Raw genomic sequence first — 23,146 nt, forward strand, 5'->3', positions numbered from 1 at the left:
TAACTCCTTGTAGTATAAGGACCAACAGATTGTGAATAGGCTTCGTACACATTGCTAGAGGGTTCTTGGCTCAGGTAGCCGGTCAGTACGGCCTTCTTACAAGTATCCAGCACTTGTACGACAGCCCTGTTGCCTTCCTTGCCCCTCCTGTTCTGTCAATCATCATGCTGTTGTCACTTTGCTGCCCCCTTCATAGCAACAGAGTGTGTCGCTAGCCTTCAGTGCATCTGTACGGCACCCGGCACAGAACAGTCATCCGAGGTAATGAATCAATTCATGGACAAGTAGTTCATATTTTTCATAGTAATTTCTGGAAGCTGCTGGCTTAGCCCAAACAATGCTGTGACTGATTGGGAATCTTAAAGCAAACCTGAACTGAAAATTAAAAGTCAAAATAAACATTCAGGGCCCGTTCTCACTTGAGCGGGAATCGCGCGATTCCTATTCAAGGCAAACCGCTAGCGTTTTTTAAAAACCGCTACGACATGCGTTAAGTTAGCGTTAACTGCAAACGTGTTATATTCAGCGGTTTGCCGGCGTTTAGCGATCGCGATTAGCATGCATAGCACGGCTAATCGCGATTGCTCCAAAACCGCCGCAGTGTCCAGTGATTTTTCTGCGTTAATCGCAGGAAAATCACTCCCGCAAAACCAGCGATTTTCAATGTGAACGGGGCCTCGCACGTCATACTTGCCTCCTGTGTAGTCTACTCATCAATCTTCTTCTCTTCTCCTGGATCCCATCTGTCCACTGTGATCAATGGAATTCTCCGTCCCCCATTTTCAAAATGGCCATTACCCCATAACCGCTTCCTGGTCAGCACAATGTTAAACTGTAATATCGCCCTCTTGGGAAACAGTCATTGCCTTGCACATCAGATTTTTCAGCTAAAACTGACAGGAACTGATATATTTCATAAACTTGTCAGAACTGGAAGGGACCACTGTAAGAAGTAAATGGTGAGCTTCTGAGAGGAACTGACGACAGGGTAAGTATGTAATATTCATTTGCAGGTACATCATGTGTTTATTTTAAATAATTTGCTCGGTTCAGGTTCCCATTAAGCCTGGTACACAGATCCAATTTTGATTGGCCAATCAATGGCCAATTTTACCATCTCCATGTAGTATAAGAACTTACCTGCACAATCTGTTCATAGTATTCTAAATCTGTTGAAACTCAATACATGGATGGGGTAAGATTGGCCAATCAAAATTGGATGTGTATGCACCCTTAAACTCTCCCCCTCTGTTAGCATGAAAATGCTTTGGATGCCACTAGATCTGAATGTTATTTTAAGAGTTTACTTCTAGAGTTCCTCTTTATCATAGGATCCAATAGAACAGTATCTGTAACTGGATTTGGTATGGTAGCTGCACTCTTAAAACTGAAACCAGATGAAAGGGACCTTAAAGTGAACCTCCGGACTAAAAATCGACTCAGCAGCACTGAAAAGGCTTGGTGTTTCTTTAACAGTTTCACAGCATCAGAACTTTATTTCTCTTATCCAAGCCTCATTTTTAGCTGCACAGAAGAAAACTGCCCGGGCTTTTTTCCCCTGATGCTGTGCAAAGAATGATGGGATTTCTGATGTTGTTGCTCTCGTTCTGCTGTTTTGGTGCAAATTTTTTTTTTTTACATTTTGAATTTGACATTTGAAGCCTAGCGTGTGCAGCTGGGAGGGGTTATCAGGACACAGGACAGTTGGAACTGTGTCTCCTGCTCCTTGTCACCTCCTTTCAACCAAAAAGATGGCTGCCCCCATGACAAAGATGGCAGCCCCCATGAATCACAAACAATCTATTCTAATTAACATAACTAATGTAACTTAATGACAGTATGCTTGTTTAGGTTGAAGTTCCCCTTTAATGAACAAGCGACACCCATGCTAACCTAGAAATAAAAAAACACATATATAAGTATATAAATACTACTTCTACTTAGATATCAGATGTATTGTGCTATCCACGTAATGATTCCTGTGAATTTTATAAAGGAAAAGCAGAAAATCCTATTCTAGGCAGTGGCCATCTTGCCGAGCTAATGCTGACATCATATCCTCCCTGACTCTTGTTTTCCACCCTCCCTTCTCTTGCTCATTGTGTATTCATTAGCTGCCCTCCTCCCAGAGTCTTCAGACACTCCCACTGAGGTGTATACTAGGAACTACACTGTCTTATCCTCCAATCGCTGAGTCACCTCAGCCTTGCTTGTAAACACAAGTGATCAGAGGGTGTGTCTGATAAGCAGCTGGCAGGGAAATAAATGGAAGAGGAGAAATATTTTATAGATAAAAAGAACTCCCAGCATTCAACTGTTTGGCACTAGGGCCAGTGCTCCTAATGTATGTGATAACTCCAAATCATAACAGCAGAAAAAGTTTTGCAAGTTTTGAATGCAGGATTAGCATCTTTATCACTTAATACACTCAGACCAGTTGCTGTTGAAATTTGATTTTTTTATGGTGACAATACCGCTTTAAAGTATGATGATCTTTTTAATCCTGGTTACTTTTTATGCTGAGCTAAGAGGTTCTTGAACATCCAGCCTTCTGCTTGTATCTTCTTCTGGCCCCATCAATGCGTTTTCAGGTGCTCAGGGGTGCTTTGGGAAGATGGATTTGTGGATTTAATAAAACATGTTTCATATTAATGGCCCCGATTTAATTAACTTTTTTGCAGGATTTAATTTCTCGCTGTCTCTTTACAATAAGTTTATAGCATCTAGCAACTGTAAAAATAAGTATTTAAAGAGGCACTGTAGTAGAAAGTGGGAGATTATTCAGGATATCCATTTTTTTTTAATTATCCAGGTTTCATAATCCTAAACACTTCCTTTATCTATATTTTGCTGTATATTGATATGTAGCCCTCTCCTCCCAGTAATGTCACAACCTAGGCTGTTAAATTATGAGGAACTCTCCCGGTAAATTCTGGGAGATTAGGCATTCTTTCTACTGACTTCAGAACACTCTGTAAACACAACGAGCTAACACTGCAAAATATTTTATAAAGTAATACTGTAAAAAATAAGCAGTTATATTCAATTTATTTTTCTGTACAGTTCCTTTTTAAAGGAATATGTCAAACTTAAAGAGACTCCGTAACAAAAATTGCATCCTGTTTTTTATCATCCTACATGTTCCAAAAGCTATTCTAATGTGTTCTGGCTAACTGCAGCACTTTCTACTATGACAGTCTCTGTAATAAATCAATGTATCTTTCCCCTGTCAGACTTGTCGGCCTGTGTCTGGAAGGCTGCCAAGTTCTTCAGTGTTGTGGTTCTGCTATGAACTCACCCTTTCTGGCCCCTCTATGCACACTGCCTGTGTGTTATTTAGATAAGAGAGAAAAGAGAAGCTGCTCTAATCAGCTGGATAAATCGTCCTCTGAGCTGGCTGGGCTTTCACATACTGAGGAATTACAAACAAGGGCAAAGCTGTCTGCACTCTGCAGGAAGAAAAGAGCAGCCTGAAACTTCAGTGCATGGGGGAAAGAAACACATAAATGATCTCTTGAGATTCAGAAGTAAGGCTGTATACAGCCTGCTTATGTATGGATGTATTTTCTATGTGTGGACATACTGTACATCAACCTACTTCCTGTTTTGGTGGCCATTTTGTTTGTTTACAAACAAACTTTTTAAAACTGTTTTTAACCACTTTTAATGCGGCGAGGAGCGGCGAAATTGTGACAGAGGGTAATAGGAGATGTCCCCTAACGCACTGGTATGTTTACTTTTGAGCGATTTTAACAATACAGATTCTCTTTAAAGTGAACCCAAGATGAAAATAAACGTATGAGATAAACAATTGGATCTGTTCTCCTACTACTAAAAATGTGTTTGTTTGTTTTAATAAGAATTCTCAAGGCTCTACTGTATTTTTTGGACTATAAGACTCACTTTTTCTCCCCCAAAATTGAGGGGGGGGGGGGGTGGAAGTCACTGCATCTTATAGTCCGAATGCAGGGAGTTCCTGACTTGTGAATGCCTGCAAATACTAACCTCCAACGTTCCACAATGTCTGGGACTCCCTGTACTGTGCCCATGCAGAGGAGGACACTGGGACAAATGAGGACACAAAGGAGCATAGAGGAGGACACAAAGGAGCATAGAGGACACAAGGGGGGCCGAGGCAGACACATGGGGGACACAGATGCCTTTTCACCATGAATGCACCAGGTTTAATATATGTATTTTTTCCCCGTTTTTGTCTTCTAAACCTAGGTGTGTCTTATGGTCAGGGGCATCTTATAGTCTGCAAAATACGGTATTTTATGTATAAACATTTACGGAGCAGATTTAATATTTTGTAGTCTCTGCTCTGCTCATTTGCATTGTCTCAAGAGTCCTAGGCCTAAATGCAAATGCATTTTTCTCCAATGAGAGGATTTTTCATTTTCTCTTCTAAGTTACTTTTCAACACTTTGCAATTAAAAAAGTAGGCGAAAGAGGGCTGACAAAATTCTTCCGAGCATTGTCTTGCATGGTATAATAAAATGAAATGTATTAATGAGCAGTGAAAATATCACCTAAGGAGAATAAGTGAATTGCATTGAGGCCCCAGAGTGAAAATACAGTGGAACCTTGGTTTGCGAGCATAATTCGTCCCGGAAACATGCTTGTAATCCAAAGCACTCTTGTATCGAAGCAAATTTCCCCATAAGAATTAATGGAAACCCAGTTGGATTTGTTCCACAATCCAAAAACCGTTATGGTAAAAAACTATGAAATAAAAATGTAGCAATACTTTCACTATAAAGCCCCATCTACACAATACGATTCTTTATACGATTCAATTAACGATCCAATTAAATCCGACATGTCCGATCGGGATTCGATTCGATTCAATTCGATTTGCTATTGTTTGCAATGGCAAATCGAACTGAATTGAATCGAATGCTGATCGGACATGTCGGATTTAATCGGATCGTAAATAGAATCGTAATGGAATCGTATAAAGAATCGTATCGTGTAGATGGGGCTTTACAGAATAATTGCCATCTGTTGGCTCACCCCAACCTTTATTTTTTATAGTGTGGCTTTAACAAGGAACTTATCCATTGACCGTATGCTTGCCACTGTATATACACAGGTCTATCACCGTGCCACATGTCGCCTTGGGTACACTTTGAATATGTAGTCCCACCTTTAGTTGATTTCTGTTTTGGTTGCGTGTGTACAATGTGTTTTATGGCTAGCAGCCTTTCAGCTGTTAAAGACCACCTCCAGCCAAATAAAAAGGTTTGAATGGCAATACATATATGTAGTCTATGCACTGTGTACAGTTAGATGAACATATAAAGTTTACATCTGGTACAACATATTGGGTAGAACAGACTCATTTCTATCTGTAAGTAGCACTTCCTTATTCCTGAAGCTGAAAGCATTGTGCCCACTTCTTCAGCCTGGTTCCCTCCCCTGCTCTCTGCCTGCCTGGATCAAATTACTTCTCTCTTCACAGTGTGTAGGAGAGAGAAGAGACAGGAAAACTGTAGCAGCCTGTGTTAGCATGTCTGTTTGATATAATTCTTGTTTCAGATGTCTGTCTGCCTAGATTAGATCACATGGACATGAGGGGTGGAGTTATGACCTCAATCCCCCAGCTGGATGGATAGTGTAATGGTTAAGGGCTCTGCCTCTGACACAGGAGACCTGGGTTCAAATCTCGGCTCTGCCTGTTCAGTAAGCCAGCACCTATTTCAGTAAGGAGTTTCTTGGGCAAGTCTCCTTAACACTGCTACTGCCTACTGAGTGCGCTCTAGTGGCTGCCTCGCAAGCGCTTTGAGTCCGACAGGAGAAAGGCGCTATACAAATACTGCCATTATTATCCTTTGCACCTATAGTTTGGAAAGAAAAAAAATGCCTTTGCCCAATTTCACACTGGGGCCGGGGATTTCAAGACTATGGAATACGTACCCTGGGGGTGAGAAAATCACATTTTATCATGTGATTTTATATATCTTGGCAACTTATTAGGTTTAAAGCAAACTGTAATTCATAATGTAGATACTCTTTAGACGAGGCGCATGCATGCATTTGGTCTTGAGTGCCTGTGGGAGATTTTGGAGCGGACACCCATTTATGATCACCGTTTCACTGTGAGCACAATGGAAACCAGGGTGGAAAAAAAAAATCTGATAACTTTCTCTTATCAATGGAAAATAATTATTTTTTTGTTTATAGGTCCATGAACGAACAGAAGAAATGGACTTCCTGTTAATGATTGTACGCAAACTCTTACGTACCAATTCACGGATGGTGAAGGTAAGCTATATGTGATCTCTTGGTATATGCATTTCATCCTGGAGCAGTGCGATCTTGCCATAATTGTTTGAACTGGCAGTATGACGAAGATAAGCATCACTAACTAACTTAGGGTTACATAGTTATTTGGGTTGAAAAATGTCATACCATAGAGTAGAAGCACCCGATTGAAGCTATAGTGACATTATTTTTCCAGTTACATAAAATTCTCTGTCACAATTTTTATGGATTACCATATGGTAGGTTGGCTCTTGCCGAGTTAAAATTACCCTAGTTAGTCTTTGTAAATAAAACTTACTTTTCCTGGGGGCAAAATGGCATTCATCTGTGACCAGCGTAATGTGTTGTGATTAGGACTTTTCTCATGTTCGCTTGAATTAATTTCTAAACTGGACCCCAGGCTAACAGAAATATAAAATTGTTTGCAATGAATTGAGCTTTATCAAAATCTGAATGCAAGTTCCTGGTTACTGCCAATACTTTTTTCTTCCCCCCTTAACTTTCTCTGGAAAACAGGTTAGCGTCTTGTCTTGGTAATAATGGTAATCTTAGGCTTTTTAGGGGGCTCTTGATTGATTATCTTTTTTTTAAGTTATGAATTTCTTTTTCAAGACTTGATCCAGGCACAGATTCTATATAAATCCCATACAGGTGCATACCGTATTTTTCGAAATATAAGACACACTGTTCTCCCCAAAAATGGGGAGAAAAAGTCCCAATACAAAGCACAGAGGGGTTGCGATGTTGGGGGTCCTCCTTGCCTTGTCCCCCTGTGTAATCCTCCGTCCCCATCATTTCTCCTCTTCTCCCCTGCGTAAGAACAATTAGCGTCAGTGCCAGCTCACCCCATCCAGCGGTGATCAGCAGACCGATCATCTTCCGTGTGGCTTCCTCTAGTGACATCTTCTGTTGATCGTAAATAAGAAAGTTAATGAAAATGTTTTCCTCATGTCACAAGTTAAAGGGATACTGTAGGGGGGTCAGGGGAAAATGAGTTGAACTTACCCGGGGCTTCTAACGGTCCCCCGCAGACATCCTGTGTTGGCGCAGCCACTCACCGATGCTCCGGCCCCGCCTCCGGTTCACTTCTGGAATTTCAGACTTAAAAGTCTGAAAACCACTGCGCCTGCGTTGCCGTGTCCTCGATCCCGCTGATGTCATCAAGAGCGCACAGCACAGGCCCAGTATGGTCTGTGTCTGTGCAGTACACTCCTGGTGCCATCAGCGGGAGCGAGGACACGGCAATGCAGGCGCAGTGGTTTTCTGACTTTAAAGTCAGAAATTCCAGAAGTGAACTGGAGGCGGGGCCGGAGCATCGGTGAGTGGCTGCGCGGGCACAGGATGTCTGCGGGGGACAATTAGAAGCCCCGGGTCGGGTAAGTTCAGCTCATTTTCCCCCGACCCCCCTACAGTATCCCTTTAAATACACAAAACATGGTTGTTAAAATAACACTTATGGGTTTGAGCTGATAAAAATGTTGTCCGTATAGTAATAAAATAAATGGACATCTGGGTTCCATTTTGACTGCACTGCAGTAATCCATCAAAAACTGAATAGAATACCACATGACGTAAAATCCTTTGTGAATTGTCATTTTTTGTAAATGTACCAAATTATCACTGTATGTGTGAAAATCTTGGTGAACACTCATTCTGAGACCGCTGCCTGGGACCCGCTGAAAGTTTGCGGGTGCACTCCCGTCCAAGCACGGCCACACTGCTCAAGCACACCGATAGCACCAGCCACTCGAGCAGTTCATCGGCTCTTGTTTACGGATGGGAGTGCAGACGCGCAAACCTATTTGACAAGCATTTGTGCAATAGGTTCAGAGGGTCCCAGCACTGGAATGACGAGCTTTAGGGGGACAGGGGAAGTATCAGGTTTATCCAGAGGCCCCCCTGAACAGAGGCGAGTATCTAACTTTGTGTTATTTGCCTTCAGGCAAAACCTTTTATAACGTTTATGGGAGGAAAAAGTACTGTTCTTGAAAGGAATCTAATTTCTTTACTTTATTCCGTTTTACCCTGACAGGTTATTCTGATGTCCGCCACCATAAATTGCAGAGAATTTGCAGATTACTTTGCTGTGCCGGTCCACAATAAACTGATTCCAGCATACATCTTCAATGTTCAAGGGAAACCTTATGATGTAGAGGTATTTTACCTTGAGGATTTGAGGCACATTCCCAGAATTAAGGTAGGCACATGCTTTTATATTGTTGTAGGCAGAAGGGGTTACAGCATGGAATGGCTCTGATCTTACACGTAATTGCAGTCTGTGAACAATTTGGGGCAGACTTATAAAAACTAATGCAAGGACAAGTACTGTTGCACAAAAATGGAGCAGTGCTTTGCCCCAAATCAGAGTTTTTAAACCCTGCTACAAGCACACAGTACTTATCGTAGGTTACAAGGCAATGTGGGCAAAACTGAATAATTTAAACGATAATAGTATTTACTGTTTTATAATTATATTGTAAATGTAAATCTTATCTTTAACCCTCCTGGCGGTATAAAAAAATCCGCCAGGAGGGAGCGCAGCAGTTTTTTTTAAAACAAAATTTTCCTATATCATGTAGCGAGCCCAGGGCTCGCTACATGATAGCCGCTGCTCAGCGGCATCCCCCCGCCCTCTTCGATCGCCTTCGGCAATCTCCGATCAGGAAATCCCGTTCAAAGAACAGGATTTCCTGGAGGGCTTCCCCCGTCGCCATGGCGACGGGGCGGGATGACGTCACTGACGTCGGGACGTCATTGGGAGTCCCGGGCCACCCCTCGGCGCTGCCTGGCACTGATTGGCCAGGCAGCTCACGGGGTCTGGGGGGGGGGGGGCGTGCGGCGCGACGGATAGCGGCGATCGTGCGCGGGGCGGCGGCGATCAGTGTGCTGGCGCAGCTAGCAAAGTGCTAGCTGCGTCCAGCAAAAAAAAAATTAAACAAATCGGCCCAGCAGGGCCTGAGCGGCACCCTCCGGCGGCCGCCAAGGAGGTTAAGAAGGTATTTACATAATCATAGTTTAAGGGTTAGTAATTATGAGAAAACTTCGATATCTTACCAGATATCGTAGCTATCATAGCGACATCACCCAAGGAGAATCGGGGAACTTCAATGACCTCTATGGGGAAGATACCTGGAAACATCCCTCAGTACATTTACTGGTTGCTTCTATACAAAAGTCCCAAGTCTCTGGTATCTTCCCCTGACTATAATAGAAGAATCCTTACTGAGGTGCATGCGCATGAAAGAGACCACGTAACAATACTTATGTAAGCCCCTCATGTCCGATGCATGTTCAGACCAGTGAGTTTGTGCAGTAACACCACGTCACCTCGTGCTCACTGAATGGGAAAACAATGTCTTACTTACTACGCCTGTATATCTTCTACACCAATATCTCACAACTACCTGCTGAAATTGGCGGTAGCAGGATTCAGGAATGCATCAACATGCTTCACTGAACCCAAATAGCATCCAGGACATCTGGAATTCAACTCCGATAATACCCAGGTACTGAATTTAAGTAACCAGAAGAAAAGACATGAGTGAACACTAAACATACATCCCAGGACAGGCATGGCATACACATATCACAAGCAGACACAGAGTTAAAGTGTACCTAAATGCAGAACTTCACTCTGCTCTAAAAGATACACAATAGCATAATAACCTTTAAACAAAAAACATGTATTTGTTACAGCTGATACAAATCCTAAAATAAATTGGCACAGGTTCTGCTTCCTGATTCATGGAAGCAGACATATTGTTTAAAGCCTGTGCTTTCAAATGGGCTTGTCTGCTTATCTGCCATAGGCAGTCATGTGACACAGGGGGGAGAACAGATTACAACTTTTTATTAAACACAAATGAGGGGGAATTAAACAGGCTAAAATCTCTAAATACATTCATTTCTCTGTTTTCCTTCTGTCCGGAGCAAGAGTTCAGGTCTACTTTAAGGATTCTGATAACCGTATATACTCGCATATAAGCCGACCCGCGTATAAGCCGAGGTACCCACTTTTCCCTCATAAACCAGGAAAAAGTGATTGACACAGTAGCTTGATGCGCCCCCAGTGCAAGTCAGCCCCTCTCCCCATAGCCAGATGTGTCCCAAGAATGATAAAGCTGTGTCCCTGTTCAATGCACCGCTAACATGTTGCTGGCATGCTCCGCTCCACAAGCCAGGAGACGCAGGTAGTCTTGAGCAGCGCACTCTGCACACCATGTTGCAGGGGATGGGGAGCACATAAACAGCAGGGAGCCAGCTGGCAAGAGCAGGATCACTAGTGCACAATCCTTACGCTCCTCTGCCAGACACAAAAACTGCTCCATCCGTTCTGTTCCACTGACTCGCATATAAGCCGAGGGGGTAACTTTTCAGCACATTTTTTGTGCTGAAAAATTAGGCTTATATGCAAGTATATACAGTAGTTGCACTGAGTAACTTGTCCACTTCCATGCTGGTTTTACACCAGGCTTGTTGCAATTCTCTTTGCTCTGGTTTCGATAAATTCAGGGCTGTGGAGTCAGAGGAGTCAATTTTTGGGTACCTGGAGTGGGTGGTTTCATAAACTGAGGAGTCAGATGGTTGTTGTACCCACTCCACAGCCCTGGTAAGTATTAGAATAAGGAGTCTGAGTCGAGGGATCCGAGCCATTTGGGGTACCTGGAGTTGGAGTCGGTGGTTACATAAACTGAGTAGTCGGATGATTTTTATACTGACCCCACGGACCTGGAAAAATCCGCCCTAATGTTTAAGCGACGCTTCTTTCATTACTTGGGTGTATTTATGGAAGGAGGGGGTGAAAAGGTTGACTGGCATTTGGATTGTTGAGTTAATTGATTGCGATGTTAGCCTGCTACATGTCATAGAGAACTCTACCCATGTGATGGAGTGGCTGTAAGTATAGCCTTATGATGTGTCCTCCCTACAACTGATCATAAGTAGTTTTACAGGCAGCCATAACATCAAAGTAAAACTGCTGTACCCCAACAGAGCGGCGCAAAAGGTGTTGGTCTAGCTCCAAACTAGGTGTTCAGAGAGTGCTTTGTTGGAGAGCAATGAAATCGTCTTTATTAGACAAAAGTTGAAGAGGTAAGTCTTACCTCTCTAAGCTATATGTAGTTGTAAGGTCCTTTTCTCCCATAGAACTCATAGTGTCAGACCATTAAATTGTTGGTGTGGATTGTGCCACAGAGGAATATCTACATGTCCTTAAATTCCAGACTAAACCGGTGGGCCTTCAATCTGGTTTTAAACACCTCCAAGGATAGAGTTGTCTTGACTGAGCGTGTTAGGGGGCTCAAAGCTTAGGGGCAGAATGACGGAAGGCTTTTGACTCCAAGGGTTTTGAGGTAAACTCTGGGGGGTGACGATGTTCTTAGTTCCTCCTGTTTAGAGGTGGTGTTGCAACAAATTCTCCGGTACACAAGGTATATATTGTGTAGGTATATAAATGTTATTAGTCTAATTTAAAATACCCCTGAATTAGAAGGGGGGGAAATCTTATAGGCTAGATTTTTGAGTCTCCAGATGCTGCTTTTTGTTTTCGGAGTCTCTTCCATTCCCTGTCCCCAGTCCTCTAACTATTCAGTTAGGTCCCTCCGTCAATTAATTTCTAAAGTTCCCTTAAGCCGCACTTGGTGATTCAGAATTGCACAGGGGCGAGTTCCGAACCGCATGTGCACAGTAAAGTAAGCAAAACATAAGTAACAAAAAATCATCCAAATCAGACTCCTCATTTTATGACACTTTTGACTCCAGGTACCCCAAGTTGCTTTGACTCCGACTCCACAGCACTGCTCCTTCTGACACAGTGTCACCTGCCGCCCTCTCCTATGGGAGGGTTCTGTTTTAGTCACACTCCTAGAAGTGCAAATAAACTTTAACCACTTGACCACTGAGGGGTTTTTCCACTTTAGGGCCAGAGCAATTTTCACCTTTCAGCGCTCCTCCCTTTAGTTTGTCAATAACTTAATCACTACTAATCACAACGAAAAGATCTATACCTTTTTTTTGCCACCAATTAGGCTTTCTTTGGGTGGTACATTATGCTAAGAATTATTTTTACTATAAATGCATTTTAATGGGAGTAATAAGAAAAAGGGGGGGATCATTATTTCTCAGTTTCAGCCATTATAGTTATAAAATAAAACCTTCTACTGTGGATGAAAGCCACGCATTTTATTTGGCCATTTGTCTCGGTTATTGCAGCATTTAAAATATTTCCCTAGTACACTCCTCAAGAGCCTGAAACATGGGAGGTGACCACTTGATCAGACTCGATCTTCCCCTGTACCTGTTTTTCCAGTTATCCTCACTTTCTGGTTCTACTACATCTCACCTTTATCCCTTATTAGGGATATCTATGATGCACAACCTGAATATCACCCAATGCAAGTTTTCTGTAATTATTGCCACGTTTACTGATTTCTTTGTATCGCTGTTGAAATTTTCAATAAAAACTTATTGATTGATTACACTAATACATATATTTCCGTAGTACAATGTATAGCGCCAATATTTTATTTGCAAAAAAAAAAAAAAAAATTGGGTACTATGGGAGAGTGTTGGAGGGAAGGAGTTAATCTTAAATGTAATTGTGGGTCGTTTTATTAAAGTAAATGTATGTAGGTGTAATTTTACTATTTGGCCATAAGATGTCCTTGCACATTATTTTCTATTAGCGTACTATAAGTATGCTAACCAGGAAGTATTGCATGGACGTGTTAGACTAGGTCCACACTAGGCCCGTTTGCTTGAATGGAGCCTGCAGTTTGTGATCCTGGGATTGAAAACCTGAACGCAAATGGATCCATGCTGCCTTTTAGCAGCAAACGTTTTTGATCAGTTTCCGGGGGAAGGGGGGGTTCCCTTCTTCCCCCCCCCCCCCCAAAATGGATGGCTGCAGCCATGAGCCCAATAGGTGTCCCCCAGGTAATCTGAGGGGGTAGCAGCCAGGACGGGGGTAGCGGGCACAACAGCGGGGAGGGGGTCGTCCCCTGTCCCTGCTCCCCCTCCAGCTATTTACGGCAAAAGTAAAGAGCGAACAGGGAAGCACCTTACTTCCTCTGCTTGCCGTGACTTCCTGCAATGCCGCCCTCTAGTAGGCGGCATTGCCGGAAGTCACGCGGCGAGCAGAGGAAGAAAGGTAAACTTCCTCGCTTGCTTGCTCTTTACTTTTGCCGCAAATAGCTGGAGGGGGAGCGGGGACAGGGGACGACCCCCTCCCCGCTGTTGTGCCCGCTACCCCCCGTCCTAGCTGCTACCCCCTCAGGCTACCTGGGGACACCTATTGGGGTGATGTGAAGGAGAGGAGCAGGCAGTCGGCAATGTGGATCTCCCTCCGTTTTGTGTGAAAGAATAGCCTGTGTAGAGGGAGATCCGTTTTTGCACTGCACTCCACTACCCCTCCGTGTATCCGGATCCATGTGCGGGCTGTGAAAATGCTGCAAATCCGGACTATCCGTTCCGGTTTTCAAAAGTGATCCTCCTGAAAACAGACGGATCCATTTTTTTTTTTTAGTGAAGAAGGCTGCTAATTTTACCATTGGTATCCGTGGCTCCGTTTTTGATCAGGGCCAAAAAACTGAGCCACGGATACGATTTTAATACAAGTGAACCTAATCTAAAAGTCTGTATTGTTTTGTACCCCATATATCGTTTCTTACTTTGTACATTGCCATAGAATATGTTGGTGCTTTATAAATCAATAAAAATAAACCCTAAAGTTGGGAGCGAATAAGACATTTAGGTAATTTTTTTTTAATCAAGAAGCTTTAAAAAGGAACTGTAACGACAAAACGGCCCCTGGGGGGTACTCACCTTGGGTGGGGGAAGCCTCAGGATCCTAATGAGGCTTCCCACGCCGTCCTGCGTCCCTCGGGGGTCCCGCTGTAGCCCTCCGTACAGCGGTGACGCAATATTTACCTTCCTGGCTCCTGCGCAGGCGCTCTGATGCCTCTCGGCGCCGAAGTAGGCGGAAATACCCGATCGCCGTCGGGTCTGCTCTACTGCGCAGGCGCAAGTTTCCGGCGCCTGCGCAGTAGAGCGGACCCGACGGAGATCGGGTATTTCCGTCTATTTCCGTGCCGAAAGTCGCCACAGCGCCCCCGCTGGAGCCAGCAAAGGTAAATATTGAACTGACAGTCGGCACAGTCGCCGGCTGTTCGGAGGGCTGCGGCGAGACCCCCGTGGGACAGAGGACGGCGTGGGAAGCCTCATTAGGATCCGGAGGCTTCCCCCACCCGAGGTGAGTACCCCCCAGGGGAGGTTTTTGTTGTTACAGAGTCTCTTTAAAGAGTAACTGTCAGGCTGCAAAAGCTAATTTAAACCTCTATTCTCCTGTGTTAAACAGTTAGCCAAAGAGGCAATACTGAAGTTAAAAATCTCTTACTGTGATGTGTGCTGAACAGCAAGGCTGGTTATTCCCAAGCTCTGTAAGGAGGCCGGCAGGAAGCATAACAGATACTGCAAGGCATTCTGGGGCTGCTTCTCCCCAGTGCACTACCTTGGGTCATCCCCTTCATTTCCCTATCACGCCCTAAGGCTGCTTTCACTGAGAAGTTACAGGCTCATGTTACAGCAGCTTCTAACAGCAGCAGCCTAAACTCACAGCACTGAAAAATCACAGGGCACATGTTCCGTTAGAGTATACTGCATGAGTCTGCTATTGTTCCTAGCCACATGGCTAATTAATATTCACTGCACAGTAGTGTTGTCCATTAGGATCTTTTTTGTGAGTGGAATCATCAGGAAGCAGGGAGGATATGACATCACAATTGGCTTCATAGGAGACAGACAAACATGGAACCTGCCATGAGCTGTCAGGAGCATCATTCTCTGCAAATACTATATAAAAATTCTGTGAAATCCAAACGTGGACAGTGAAATGCATATGTAATGTAAGTACAGCCAATATTTAGCTACTGATGTATGTTTTTTTTTTCTCTGAGACCTTATACCTAACAGCTCCTCTTTAACAACCACTTTAGTTTTACAGCAGTAAAGTACTTTATTATGACCATTTTCTGTGAAATTGTACACTTTTAACGTATTGGGTTTTTTTTTTATTAGAATTTAAATTTATTAGGCATTGGGATTTATCTTGCAGACTCTTGGGTCCACAGCTCCTGTCTCGGACTCCACAGCTCTGCATATAAAGTAGCATACTTAGTAGGGGTTAGAAGTGACTGCTTCAAGTATGTTCAACTCTGCCTTTTTTTAACTTCGGGTTATCTATTATATGCTGTTTATCATGTAGTGTGATAAGGGGTATATATCCTGTATGGCTCACTTGGAGGATCTTCCACCTGTGTATGTCTTCAACAGTTTTCACTTACATCATTTTCATGATGTTTTTATATTTTTCACGTGAATCCTTTCAGTTGGAGGTTGCATCTCAGCACTGTAATGAACCAGGAATCAGCAAAGAATTGTTTGAAATTGCTACATCCTTGATTCAGTTATTTGAAGACATGGAGAAAGAAGAGCAAAGGTGGGTTTTGTTATGAAAGAGGAATGTCTATCACATGAAGCACCTATTTGTACATTTAATGTTTATATCTGAAATGATATTTGCACTTACGTAAGGTCTGTGATCTCATCTTTTCACCACTGAAGCACACAAAACTTTCCTTATTCTGAATGTGGAACTGCAAGCCATTCTCCCTGGTCTATGTCCCAGTGCCTACACATCACACAGAAGGATCATGTAATCTGCGATTATGTGAGGTTGTGAGAGTGCAACTGGTGGTGTTTTTTTTTTTTTTTTGGGGGGGGGGGGGGTTGGATGGAGGTGACTGATGTAGACAGTAGACAACCTTTATGTAGTGGGTGCAGTAGACTCAGGCCCGCATTTACATCACAGGAGCGTATAGGCTCAGAAGTTCTAGCAGGGCTGTGAAGTCTACAAAAGTCATCCAACTCCTCACTTTATGAAACCAGCGACTCCAGGTACCTAGAATGGCTCAGACTCCTCGACTCAGACTCTTTAGTCTAATATTTACCAGGGCTGTGGATTTGGTACAAAAATCATCTGACTCCGACTCCTCACTTTATGAAACCACCGATTCACACTCTGATTCCAGTTACCCAAAGTTGCTCGAACTACGACTCCACAGCCCTGTGTTATGACACTCTAAACTTTGCCCTCCAGAAGTGAATTATCTGAACTCCAGTCTGGGATTCTCACAGTTTCTCAGCATGTGACAGGCAGCTCCCTCCCCCCCTCAGCATCACAAGCTGCATCACAGACAAGCTGAAACTGAAAGCAGAGACACTGTTTGTGAAGAGTAAACAAAGCACACAGACCTTGGGGGGGGGGTGCATAACTTCTCCCTATCACAGCAGAGGCAGTGCATTCCTCTCTGGGTCAACCAAGCTTTACAAAGAAAAGATTAGATATATTACAGAGACAGAGCAACTAGAAAAGGCTGCAGTAATCCAGACCACATTAGAACAGGTATAGGAACTTATAGAATAGAAGAAATTAGGCTGAACATTTTGTTAGTCTCTTTAAGCTAAGTACACAGGTTGGATTGGCCGAGAAACAAGTAAATGTGTAGTGTTCTCCCCAGAAATTTTTTCCAGCCGGGTGGCATGAAATAGTAGCCAGGTGGCACGAAAAAGTAGCCGGGTGAGGCGATATAAGAGAATGCAGGGTGCTTCTGTGCGCAATTCTGCTTATAGTAAAGGAGGAGGTGAGCCGGAAGCTCATCAAAACTAGCCGGGTGGAGCACCCGGCTAAAAGAGCCTGGGGAGAACACTGATGTGTACCGAGGCCGCCCGACTTCTCCTATTGATCAGGCATGCTGAATCTTTATCAATCCCCGATGCTCCAGTGAGGGCATTGTTCCCCACGGTAAGCTGCTCATCACCCCTCCTGCGGTGAGCTGCTCTTTCATGGACTGTTCATTGTTCTAGCTACATATACACATACATTACATTTCTTTCAAGCAAACCTGAAGGGGGAAAAAAAATGTATATAATGAATTGTATGTGTAGTACGGATAATGAATAGAACATTAGTAGCAAAGATAAGTCTCATTTTTATTTTGTTCTATAGTTGTTTTGTTTTGTTTTTTAAATTGTCTTTATCTTAAGCGACAGCATCGAGTCTATTTCTGAGTGGCCGGTCCACCGCCGCCACCCGAATATTTTAAACATTTTAGCATATTTTATCCTTTTGGCGCCTCTGTACATCTACGTGTCAAGATTTCCACCCTTGGTGGTTGGAAGGGTGACAAACCCTCCTTTCCTTCTTCAGAGAGCGACATCTTATTCCTGAGTGGGGACAGGTCTAATCTCCCCACCTGCCTATATATGGTAACCCATGTTTGTAAGTATAATACTTACTCTACACTAATTCTCCCTGATCCAATACATACTACACTATATTGGGCTCTCGGATATCTCTGCTTTAGCCACAAAACAAAGGGTTTAGACCCTCCAAATCCCGGGGCAAACCTCCACGACCATCTTGGTCATGGGTTGTGCTGCCCTGAGAGGCAGAGCTTTCAGCTGCAGCTCTACCTCTACTGATGTCAATCGTGTGCTGATCTCCGCCTCTCCCTGCACCTCTCAGTGAAGGGAGAGGGGTGGAGAGAGGCGGCGATTGACATCAGTAGAGGCAGAGCTGCAGCTGAAAGCTCTGCCTTTTTTAGGAAGTGCCGGCAGGATTGTCCCCAGGGATTTGGGGGGTATAAAGCCCTCGTTTTGCGGCAGGGATGCGGCGGTTTACATCTACTGAGAGTACTGAAGCGAACTAGAAAGTAAAAATAACAATTTTTGTTTGCTTCAGTATCTCTTTAAAGAAAACCTGTAATGAGAAAAACCTCCCCTGGGGGGTACTCACCTCGGGTCGGGGAAGCCTCCGGATCCTATTGAGGCTTCCCCCGTTCTCCTCGGTCCCACAGTGGCGGAGATAAAGCTCCCCGAACAGCGGGGATGTAAATATTTACCTTCCTGACTCCAGCGCAGGCGCAGTATCGGCTCTCCGCTCGGAGATGGGCGGAAATAGCCGATTGCTGCCGAGCCACTCTACTGCGCTGGTGCAAGTCGCCTGCGCAGTAGAGTGGACCCGACGGAGATCGGCTATTTTTGCATATCTCCGTGCGGCGAGCCGCAACAGCGCCCCCGCTGGAGCCAGGAAAGGTAAATAAATCAGCGCTTGTCAGGCTTGTCGAGTGAGCATTCTGGGACACTTTGGGGGAGCCAGCGCCGGATTGCCTGCAGCTACAGGGGAGTGGGAAGCCTCATTAGGACCCTGAGGCTTCCCCCTCCCGAGGTGAGTACCCCCCAGGGGAACTTTTTTTTGTTACAGGTTCTCTTTAAGAGAAGCTTTCTTGTATAGATAACTGAAGTTTAACTCTACCTGTGCTGGAAAACAATATGAGACTCTTGCTACTAATGTTCTATTTCTTAGCTGTACTACACATAATTTTTATCATCTTATTTTTATTTTTGCTTCAGGTTTGATGGAAATAATATTGAGAATAAGCCGCTATGTGGAATCTCAAGATTTTTCCACCTCTGCTATAGAGATAAAGCGGAGCATTAGGAGGTTCCTGGACACCGTGCAGCTGCTGTATGTTGAGGAGATGGACTGCCTCAGTTTGCAAGGCTGTTATTTTTAATGTCAGGCTGCTAGAACCCCCGCCCCCTCTCTCCCCCTTTCCATAAAGCCTTCTGTGTCTCCTCTCCTGTGTTACATAACAGACACATGTCTCTGTCTAGCGGCTCACTGCTTAGCGCTCAGTGATTTTATTTTGTTTGTGTGTGTGTGTGTTTTTTTTTTTTTTTTTTTAAAGATTAAATGGTAATATAAAGGTCCTTTCTATTGTGAAGCATAGCAAGATGTCTGCAGATGAAATTCATCACAGTAATCGGAGCCGTGGAGGAAAGTGAATAATTTGTTCAGACATTTGCTATATTTTCCAGCCGTGTTTCATGTGGTGGAAACAGAATCATTGTTGACGGGGCACGTGTGTAAGTTTGGCCTGCATGGTTCATGCACAAAGGGCTGTAAATGATTCGTTATCAGTCGGCGTGTGCAGCTGAAGAATTCCAGGCAGATGTGAAAACTTCTGTCCAGTCAGATTTGCTTTACCAAAGTGTCTGTAGTGATGATGCATATATCCTAAACTGCCCTTTGGTAAAAGCGGTTATTCATTTTGCCCTGCTAAAAGTCCTGTACAGGAGTTGGATCATAACAAGTAAAGATACAAACTTTGTACAGGTGACTCCCTGCCTGGTTTAGTAGTATTTTGTGCCAGATCACTAAATTACATTGTGAGTCGTCTAAGCAAAGGTTGTCTCATATCTTTGCAGCGTACTTCTCCTTGGTAGCTTTTAGTTCAGTCCATGTAAGGTTGTTTCTAGCTATCCTGTAGTCCTTGTTGCTATACTTGTGCGTCATTTCTGTGCACCTTCGCAGTTGCTGGAGTTATAGAACCATAGTTTGTTTATAAGTACTCTGAACCACTTGGTTGGAATACAGGAATCCTCACAGAAACTGATCTATGAGGTGACACGGTTTTCCCATGCATCCAAGTTTGGCTCCAAGTTACAGTGTCGACATAAGCTTGATATGAGTTTAGACTCGCATGACCACACTTTGGTGGACTTAAGAACCGTTTTTACTCACTCCAGGCGCTTCCTGTAGGTGGGGATCAGATGGATGAGGCCGTGGCTCCAGACGGGGGGGGGGGGGGGGGGGGAGGGTTCATGCAAGTTTCCCATTGGGTGAGCTGTGATTCATAGGGAGAGCCATTCTGTGTGGCTGGATGGGGGAGGGGGATGACGGCAACACAATTGCAGAAACAGTGGGACAGGTGGAACCCTCAGGCAGTGTGTAGTGGTCTGGGCTGGTTCGGCGGTGGATGGCCCCCCTCAGTCCAGCACCAAATGAAGACTCATTCAGGGGAGGTTTGTATTGTAATTTAAAAAATGCCCAGGTCCCTTTAAGTAAACTGAGCACCCTCTGACTTTAACTCTTTATAAGCTGTGCACCATACACAGACTAGCTCAGGCCTGAGCAAACTACGCAAACTCGGCCGCATTCTGCGGACCTCAGGCCGCATTCCTCTCCTCTTCCCCCTTCTTTTCCTGCAGGGTCATGAGTGGGCGGTAGCTAAGGGAACTTGAAGCTAACCTGATGGCCATCCAGAGTCACGGCTCCATAGCAACAAGGCGTCACATGATACAACGTCGGGATGTGCCAGCACGCTGGCAGCCGTTGTGTCATGTTATATCCTGTTACCATGGATACACAATGCTAAACGCCGATCAGGGAAGTTTTAAGTCTCCCCTAGCTACTGCACGCTCACTACTCTGCAACCGGGGGGCTGCCTGTTGGTGGGCCAGAGTAACAACGCAAGCGGCGCTAATCCGGCCTGCGGACCATAGTTTGCAAAACGCTGGCCTAGCCTTTTTGTCTTTTTCCTGATACAATTCCAGCCATAATGCTGGGAATACTCTATGCAATTTCCCGGCCGAGCAACTTTAAAGTGAATGTTTACCTCTTTAAAAATAAAAAAGTCAGATACACACCTAAGGAGAGGGAAGGCTCGGTCCTAATGAGCCTTCCCTCTCCTCTCCCGGTGCCCGGTCCCGCGCAGGATCCCCTGTGGCAGTATTCGACCAGTTCGGTCAAATACTGCCACTTTCGCAGCCTTCGGGAGCTTTCGGGAGCACTCGGGCTCCCGAAGATGGGCCGCTCCATACTACGCATGCTCGAGCGCCCTCTATGACGCACTCGCGCGTGCGTAGTATGGAGCGGCCCGTCTTCGGAAGCCCGAGTGCTTCCGAAGACCTCCGAAGTCCCTGCGGCGGCGGACGCGAACGGGGGAGCCAGCGCAGCACCGAGGGCACCGGGAGAGGAGAGGGAAGGCTCATTAGGACCGAGCCTTCCCTCTCCTTAGGTAAGTATCTGACTTTTTTATTTTTAGATTGGTAACCACTGGCTTTAATGTAGGTCAATGGATGCGGTTTTTGAAAAAACAAAAACAACCCGCAAAATGCTCTCCGGTATCCGGTTTACCAAAGTCTAAGTGCCCTTAGACTTTGGTAAAGAGATCTTTATATGAGCATGTCCTATGAGGTAGAAGGCGCTCTATCTTGTCTTTTCCAGACGTGACCATTAGAATCTGGTTTACAGTGTGTAGCCCATTAATGGTAAATGTTCAGTACAGTCTCACATTTCTGATAAAATTGAGATTGTACTGTAAGAAAACAGGAATTGGTGGGCCTAAGCTATACGATTGTATTATCCAGGGCTTTGTAGTCTGAGCAATTTTGGGTACCTGGAGTCTGAGTCGGTGGTTTCATAAACAAAGGAGTCAGATTGTTTTTGTACTGACTCCACAGCAGTGGTAAAGTATCAGACGTCTGAGTTAAGGCCTTTGAGCAATTTTTTGGTACCTGGGCCCATATGCAATTCCCCTTTTCACCAAAGTTTTCTCCTAGGAGATAATTTCTCATCTCCTGTTTAAAATAACTTAACTTCACACTGTTAATGGGTTTTAGTCTTCCTATTTTTGTCCATTTGTGTTCGATAGAGCGTTATCTGAGGGGGATGCCCTTTTTCCCTTCTTTAACAAATCTGGGACTGGTCCACTCTTGTCCCGTTTTTTTAAATTGCACACCTTCGAATCTGCTCCGAAGGCTTTGGAAGCACATGCGTCCCCGAGGGCTTACGAAGACGGCGGTTCTGTACTGCGCATGTGCGAGCCTAGACTTGCGCATCTTCAGAATTACTCAATGAGGCGAGTGCTTACAAATCCCGCTTGAGGCGTCTTTTACACTGCAAATCGCAATTCTGATTTGTGATTCCTTTTTCCCATTTTCACTGGATGCTATAAGAAAAAAAATGCAGCATGCAGGACTTTTTTTTAATCACAACACAAATGTGGTGCAAAAGTGCCCTGAAATAGCTAAATTGTCTTGTGCTTTATTTTCTTTAGGCAAAAGGGCTTCTCAAAATCAGCCATGGAACCAAACAGTGTATTGGTGTTTTTGCCAGGTAAGTTGCCTTGCATACATTAAAAAAAATAATAATACTAATATATACAGTGGGATGCAAAAGTTTGGGCAACCTTGTTAATCCTGTTTCCTGTATAAATCGTTGGTCGTTACGATAAAAAAAGTCAGTTAAATATCATATAGGAGACGCACACAGTGATATTTGAGAAGTGAAATGAAGTTTATTGTATTTACAGAAAGTGTGCAATAATTGTTTAAATAAAATTAGGCATTTTATTGATTTGAAAACCTTTAGAACTAATTACTGGAACTCAAATTTGGCTTGGTAAGCTCAGTGACCTCTGACGTACATACAGGGTGAATCCAATTATGAAAGAGTATTTAACGGGGTCAATTTTACGTTTCCCTTCCGCTTTTTTTAATTTATTCTGTAGAGTAGCAACATGGGGGTTTCAAATGACCTGAAGACAAAGATTGTTCACCATCATGCTTTAGAGGAAGGCTACATACAGAAAGCTGTCTCAGAGATTTCAGCTGTCTGTTTCCACAGTTAGGAACATATTGAGGAAATGGAAGACCACAGGCCCAGTTCAAGTTAAAGGGAACCTAAACTGAGAAGGATATGGATTTTTCCTTTTAAAATAATACCAGTTGCCTGACTCTTCTGCTGATCCTGTGTCTCTAATACTTTTTGCCACAGTCCCTCAACAAGAATGCAGATCAGGTGCTCTGACTGTAGTCAGACTGGATTAGCTGCATGCTTGTTTCAGGTGTGTTATGCAGCCAAAGAGATCGGCAGCACTGCCAAGCAACTGGTGTTGTTTAAAAGGAAACATCCATATCCCTCTCAGTTTAGGTTCCCTTTAAGGCTCGAAGTGGCAGACCAAGAAAAATCTTGTAT

At 44.1% G+C, this 23,146-nt stretch overlaps 1 protein-coding gene across 1 annotated transcript in view; it reads left to right on the forward strand.

Moving 5' to 3' along the window:
• TDRD9 (tudor domain containing 9) overlaps positions 1-23,146 on the forward strand; it is a 261,914-nt gene that overhangs the window by 100,453 nt on the left and 138,315 nt on the right. The window contains exons 6-9 of the mRNA XM_068254351.1: positions 6,187-6,267; positions 8,300-8,464; positions 15,651-15,760; positions 22,227-22,285. Of these exons, the coding sequence (XP_068110452.1) occupies positions 6,187-6,267; positions 8,300-8,464; positions 15,651-15,760; positions 22,227-22,285 (415 nt within the window). The remainder of the gene's footprint in view (positions 1-6,186; positions 6,268-8,299; positions 8,465-15,650; positions 15,761-22,226; positions 22,286-23,146) is intronic.

Source organism: Hyperolius riggenbachi, chromosome 9 (assembly GCF_040937935.1).
Source record: "Hyperolius riggenbachi isolate aHypRig1 chromosome 9, aHypRig1.pri, whole genome shotgun sequence".
NCBI classification, from domain to species: Eukaryota; Metazoa; Chordata; class Amphibia; order Anura; family Hyperoliidae; genus Hyperolius; species Hyperolius riggenbachi.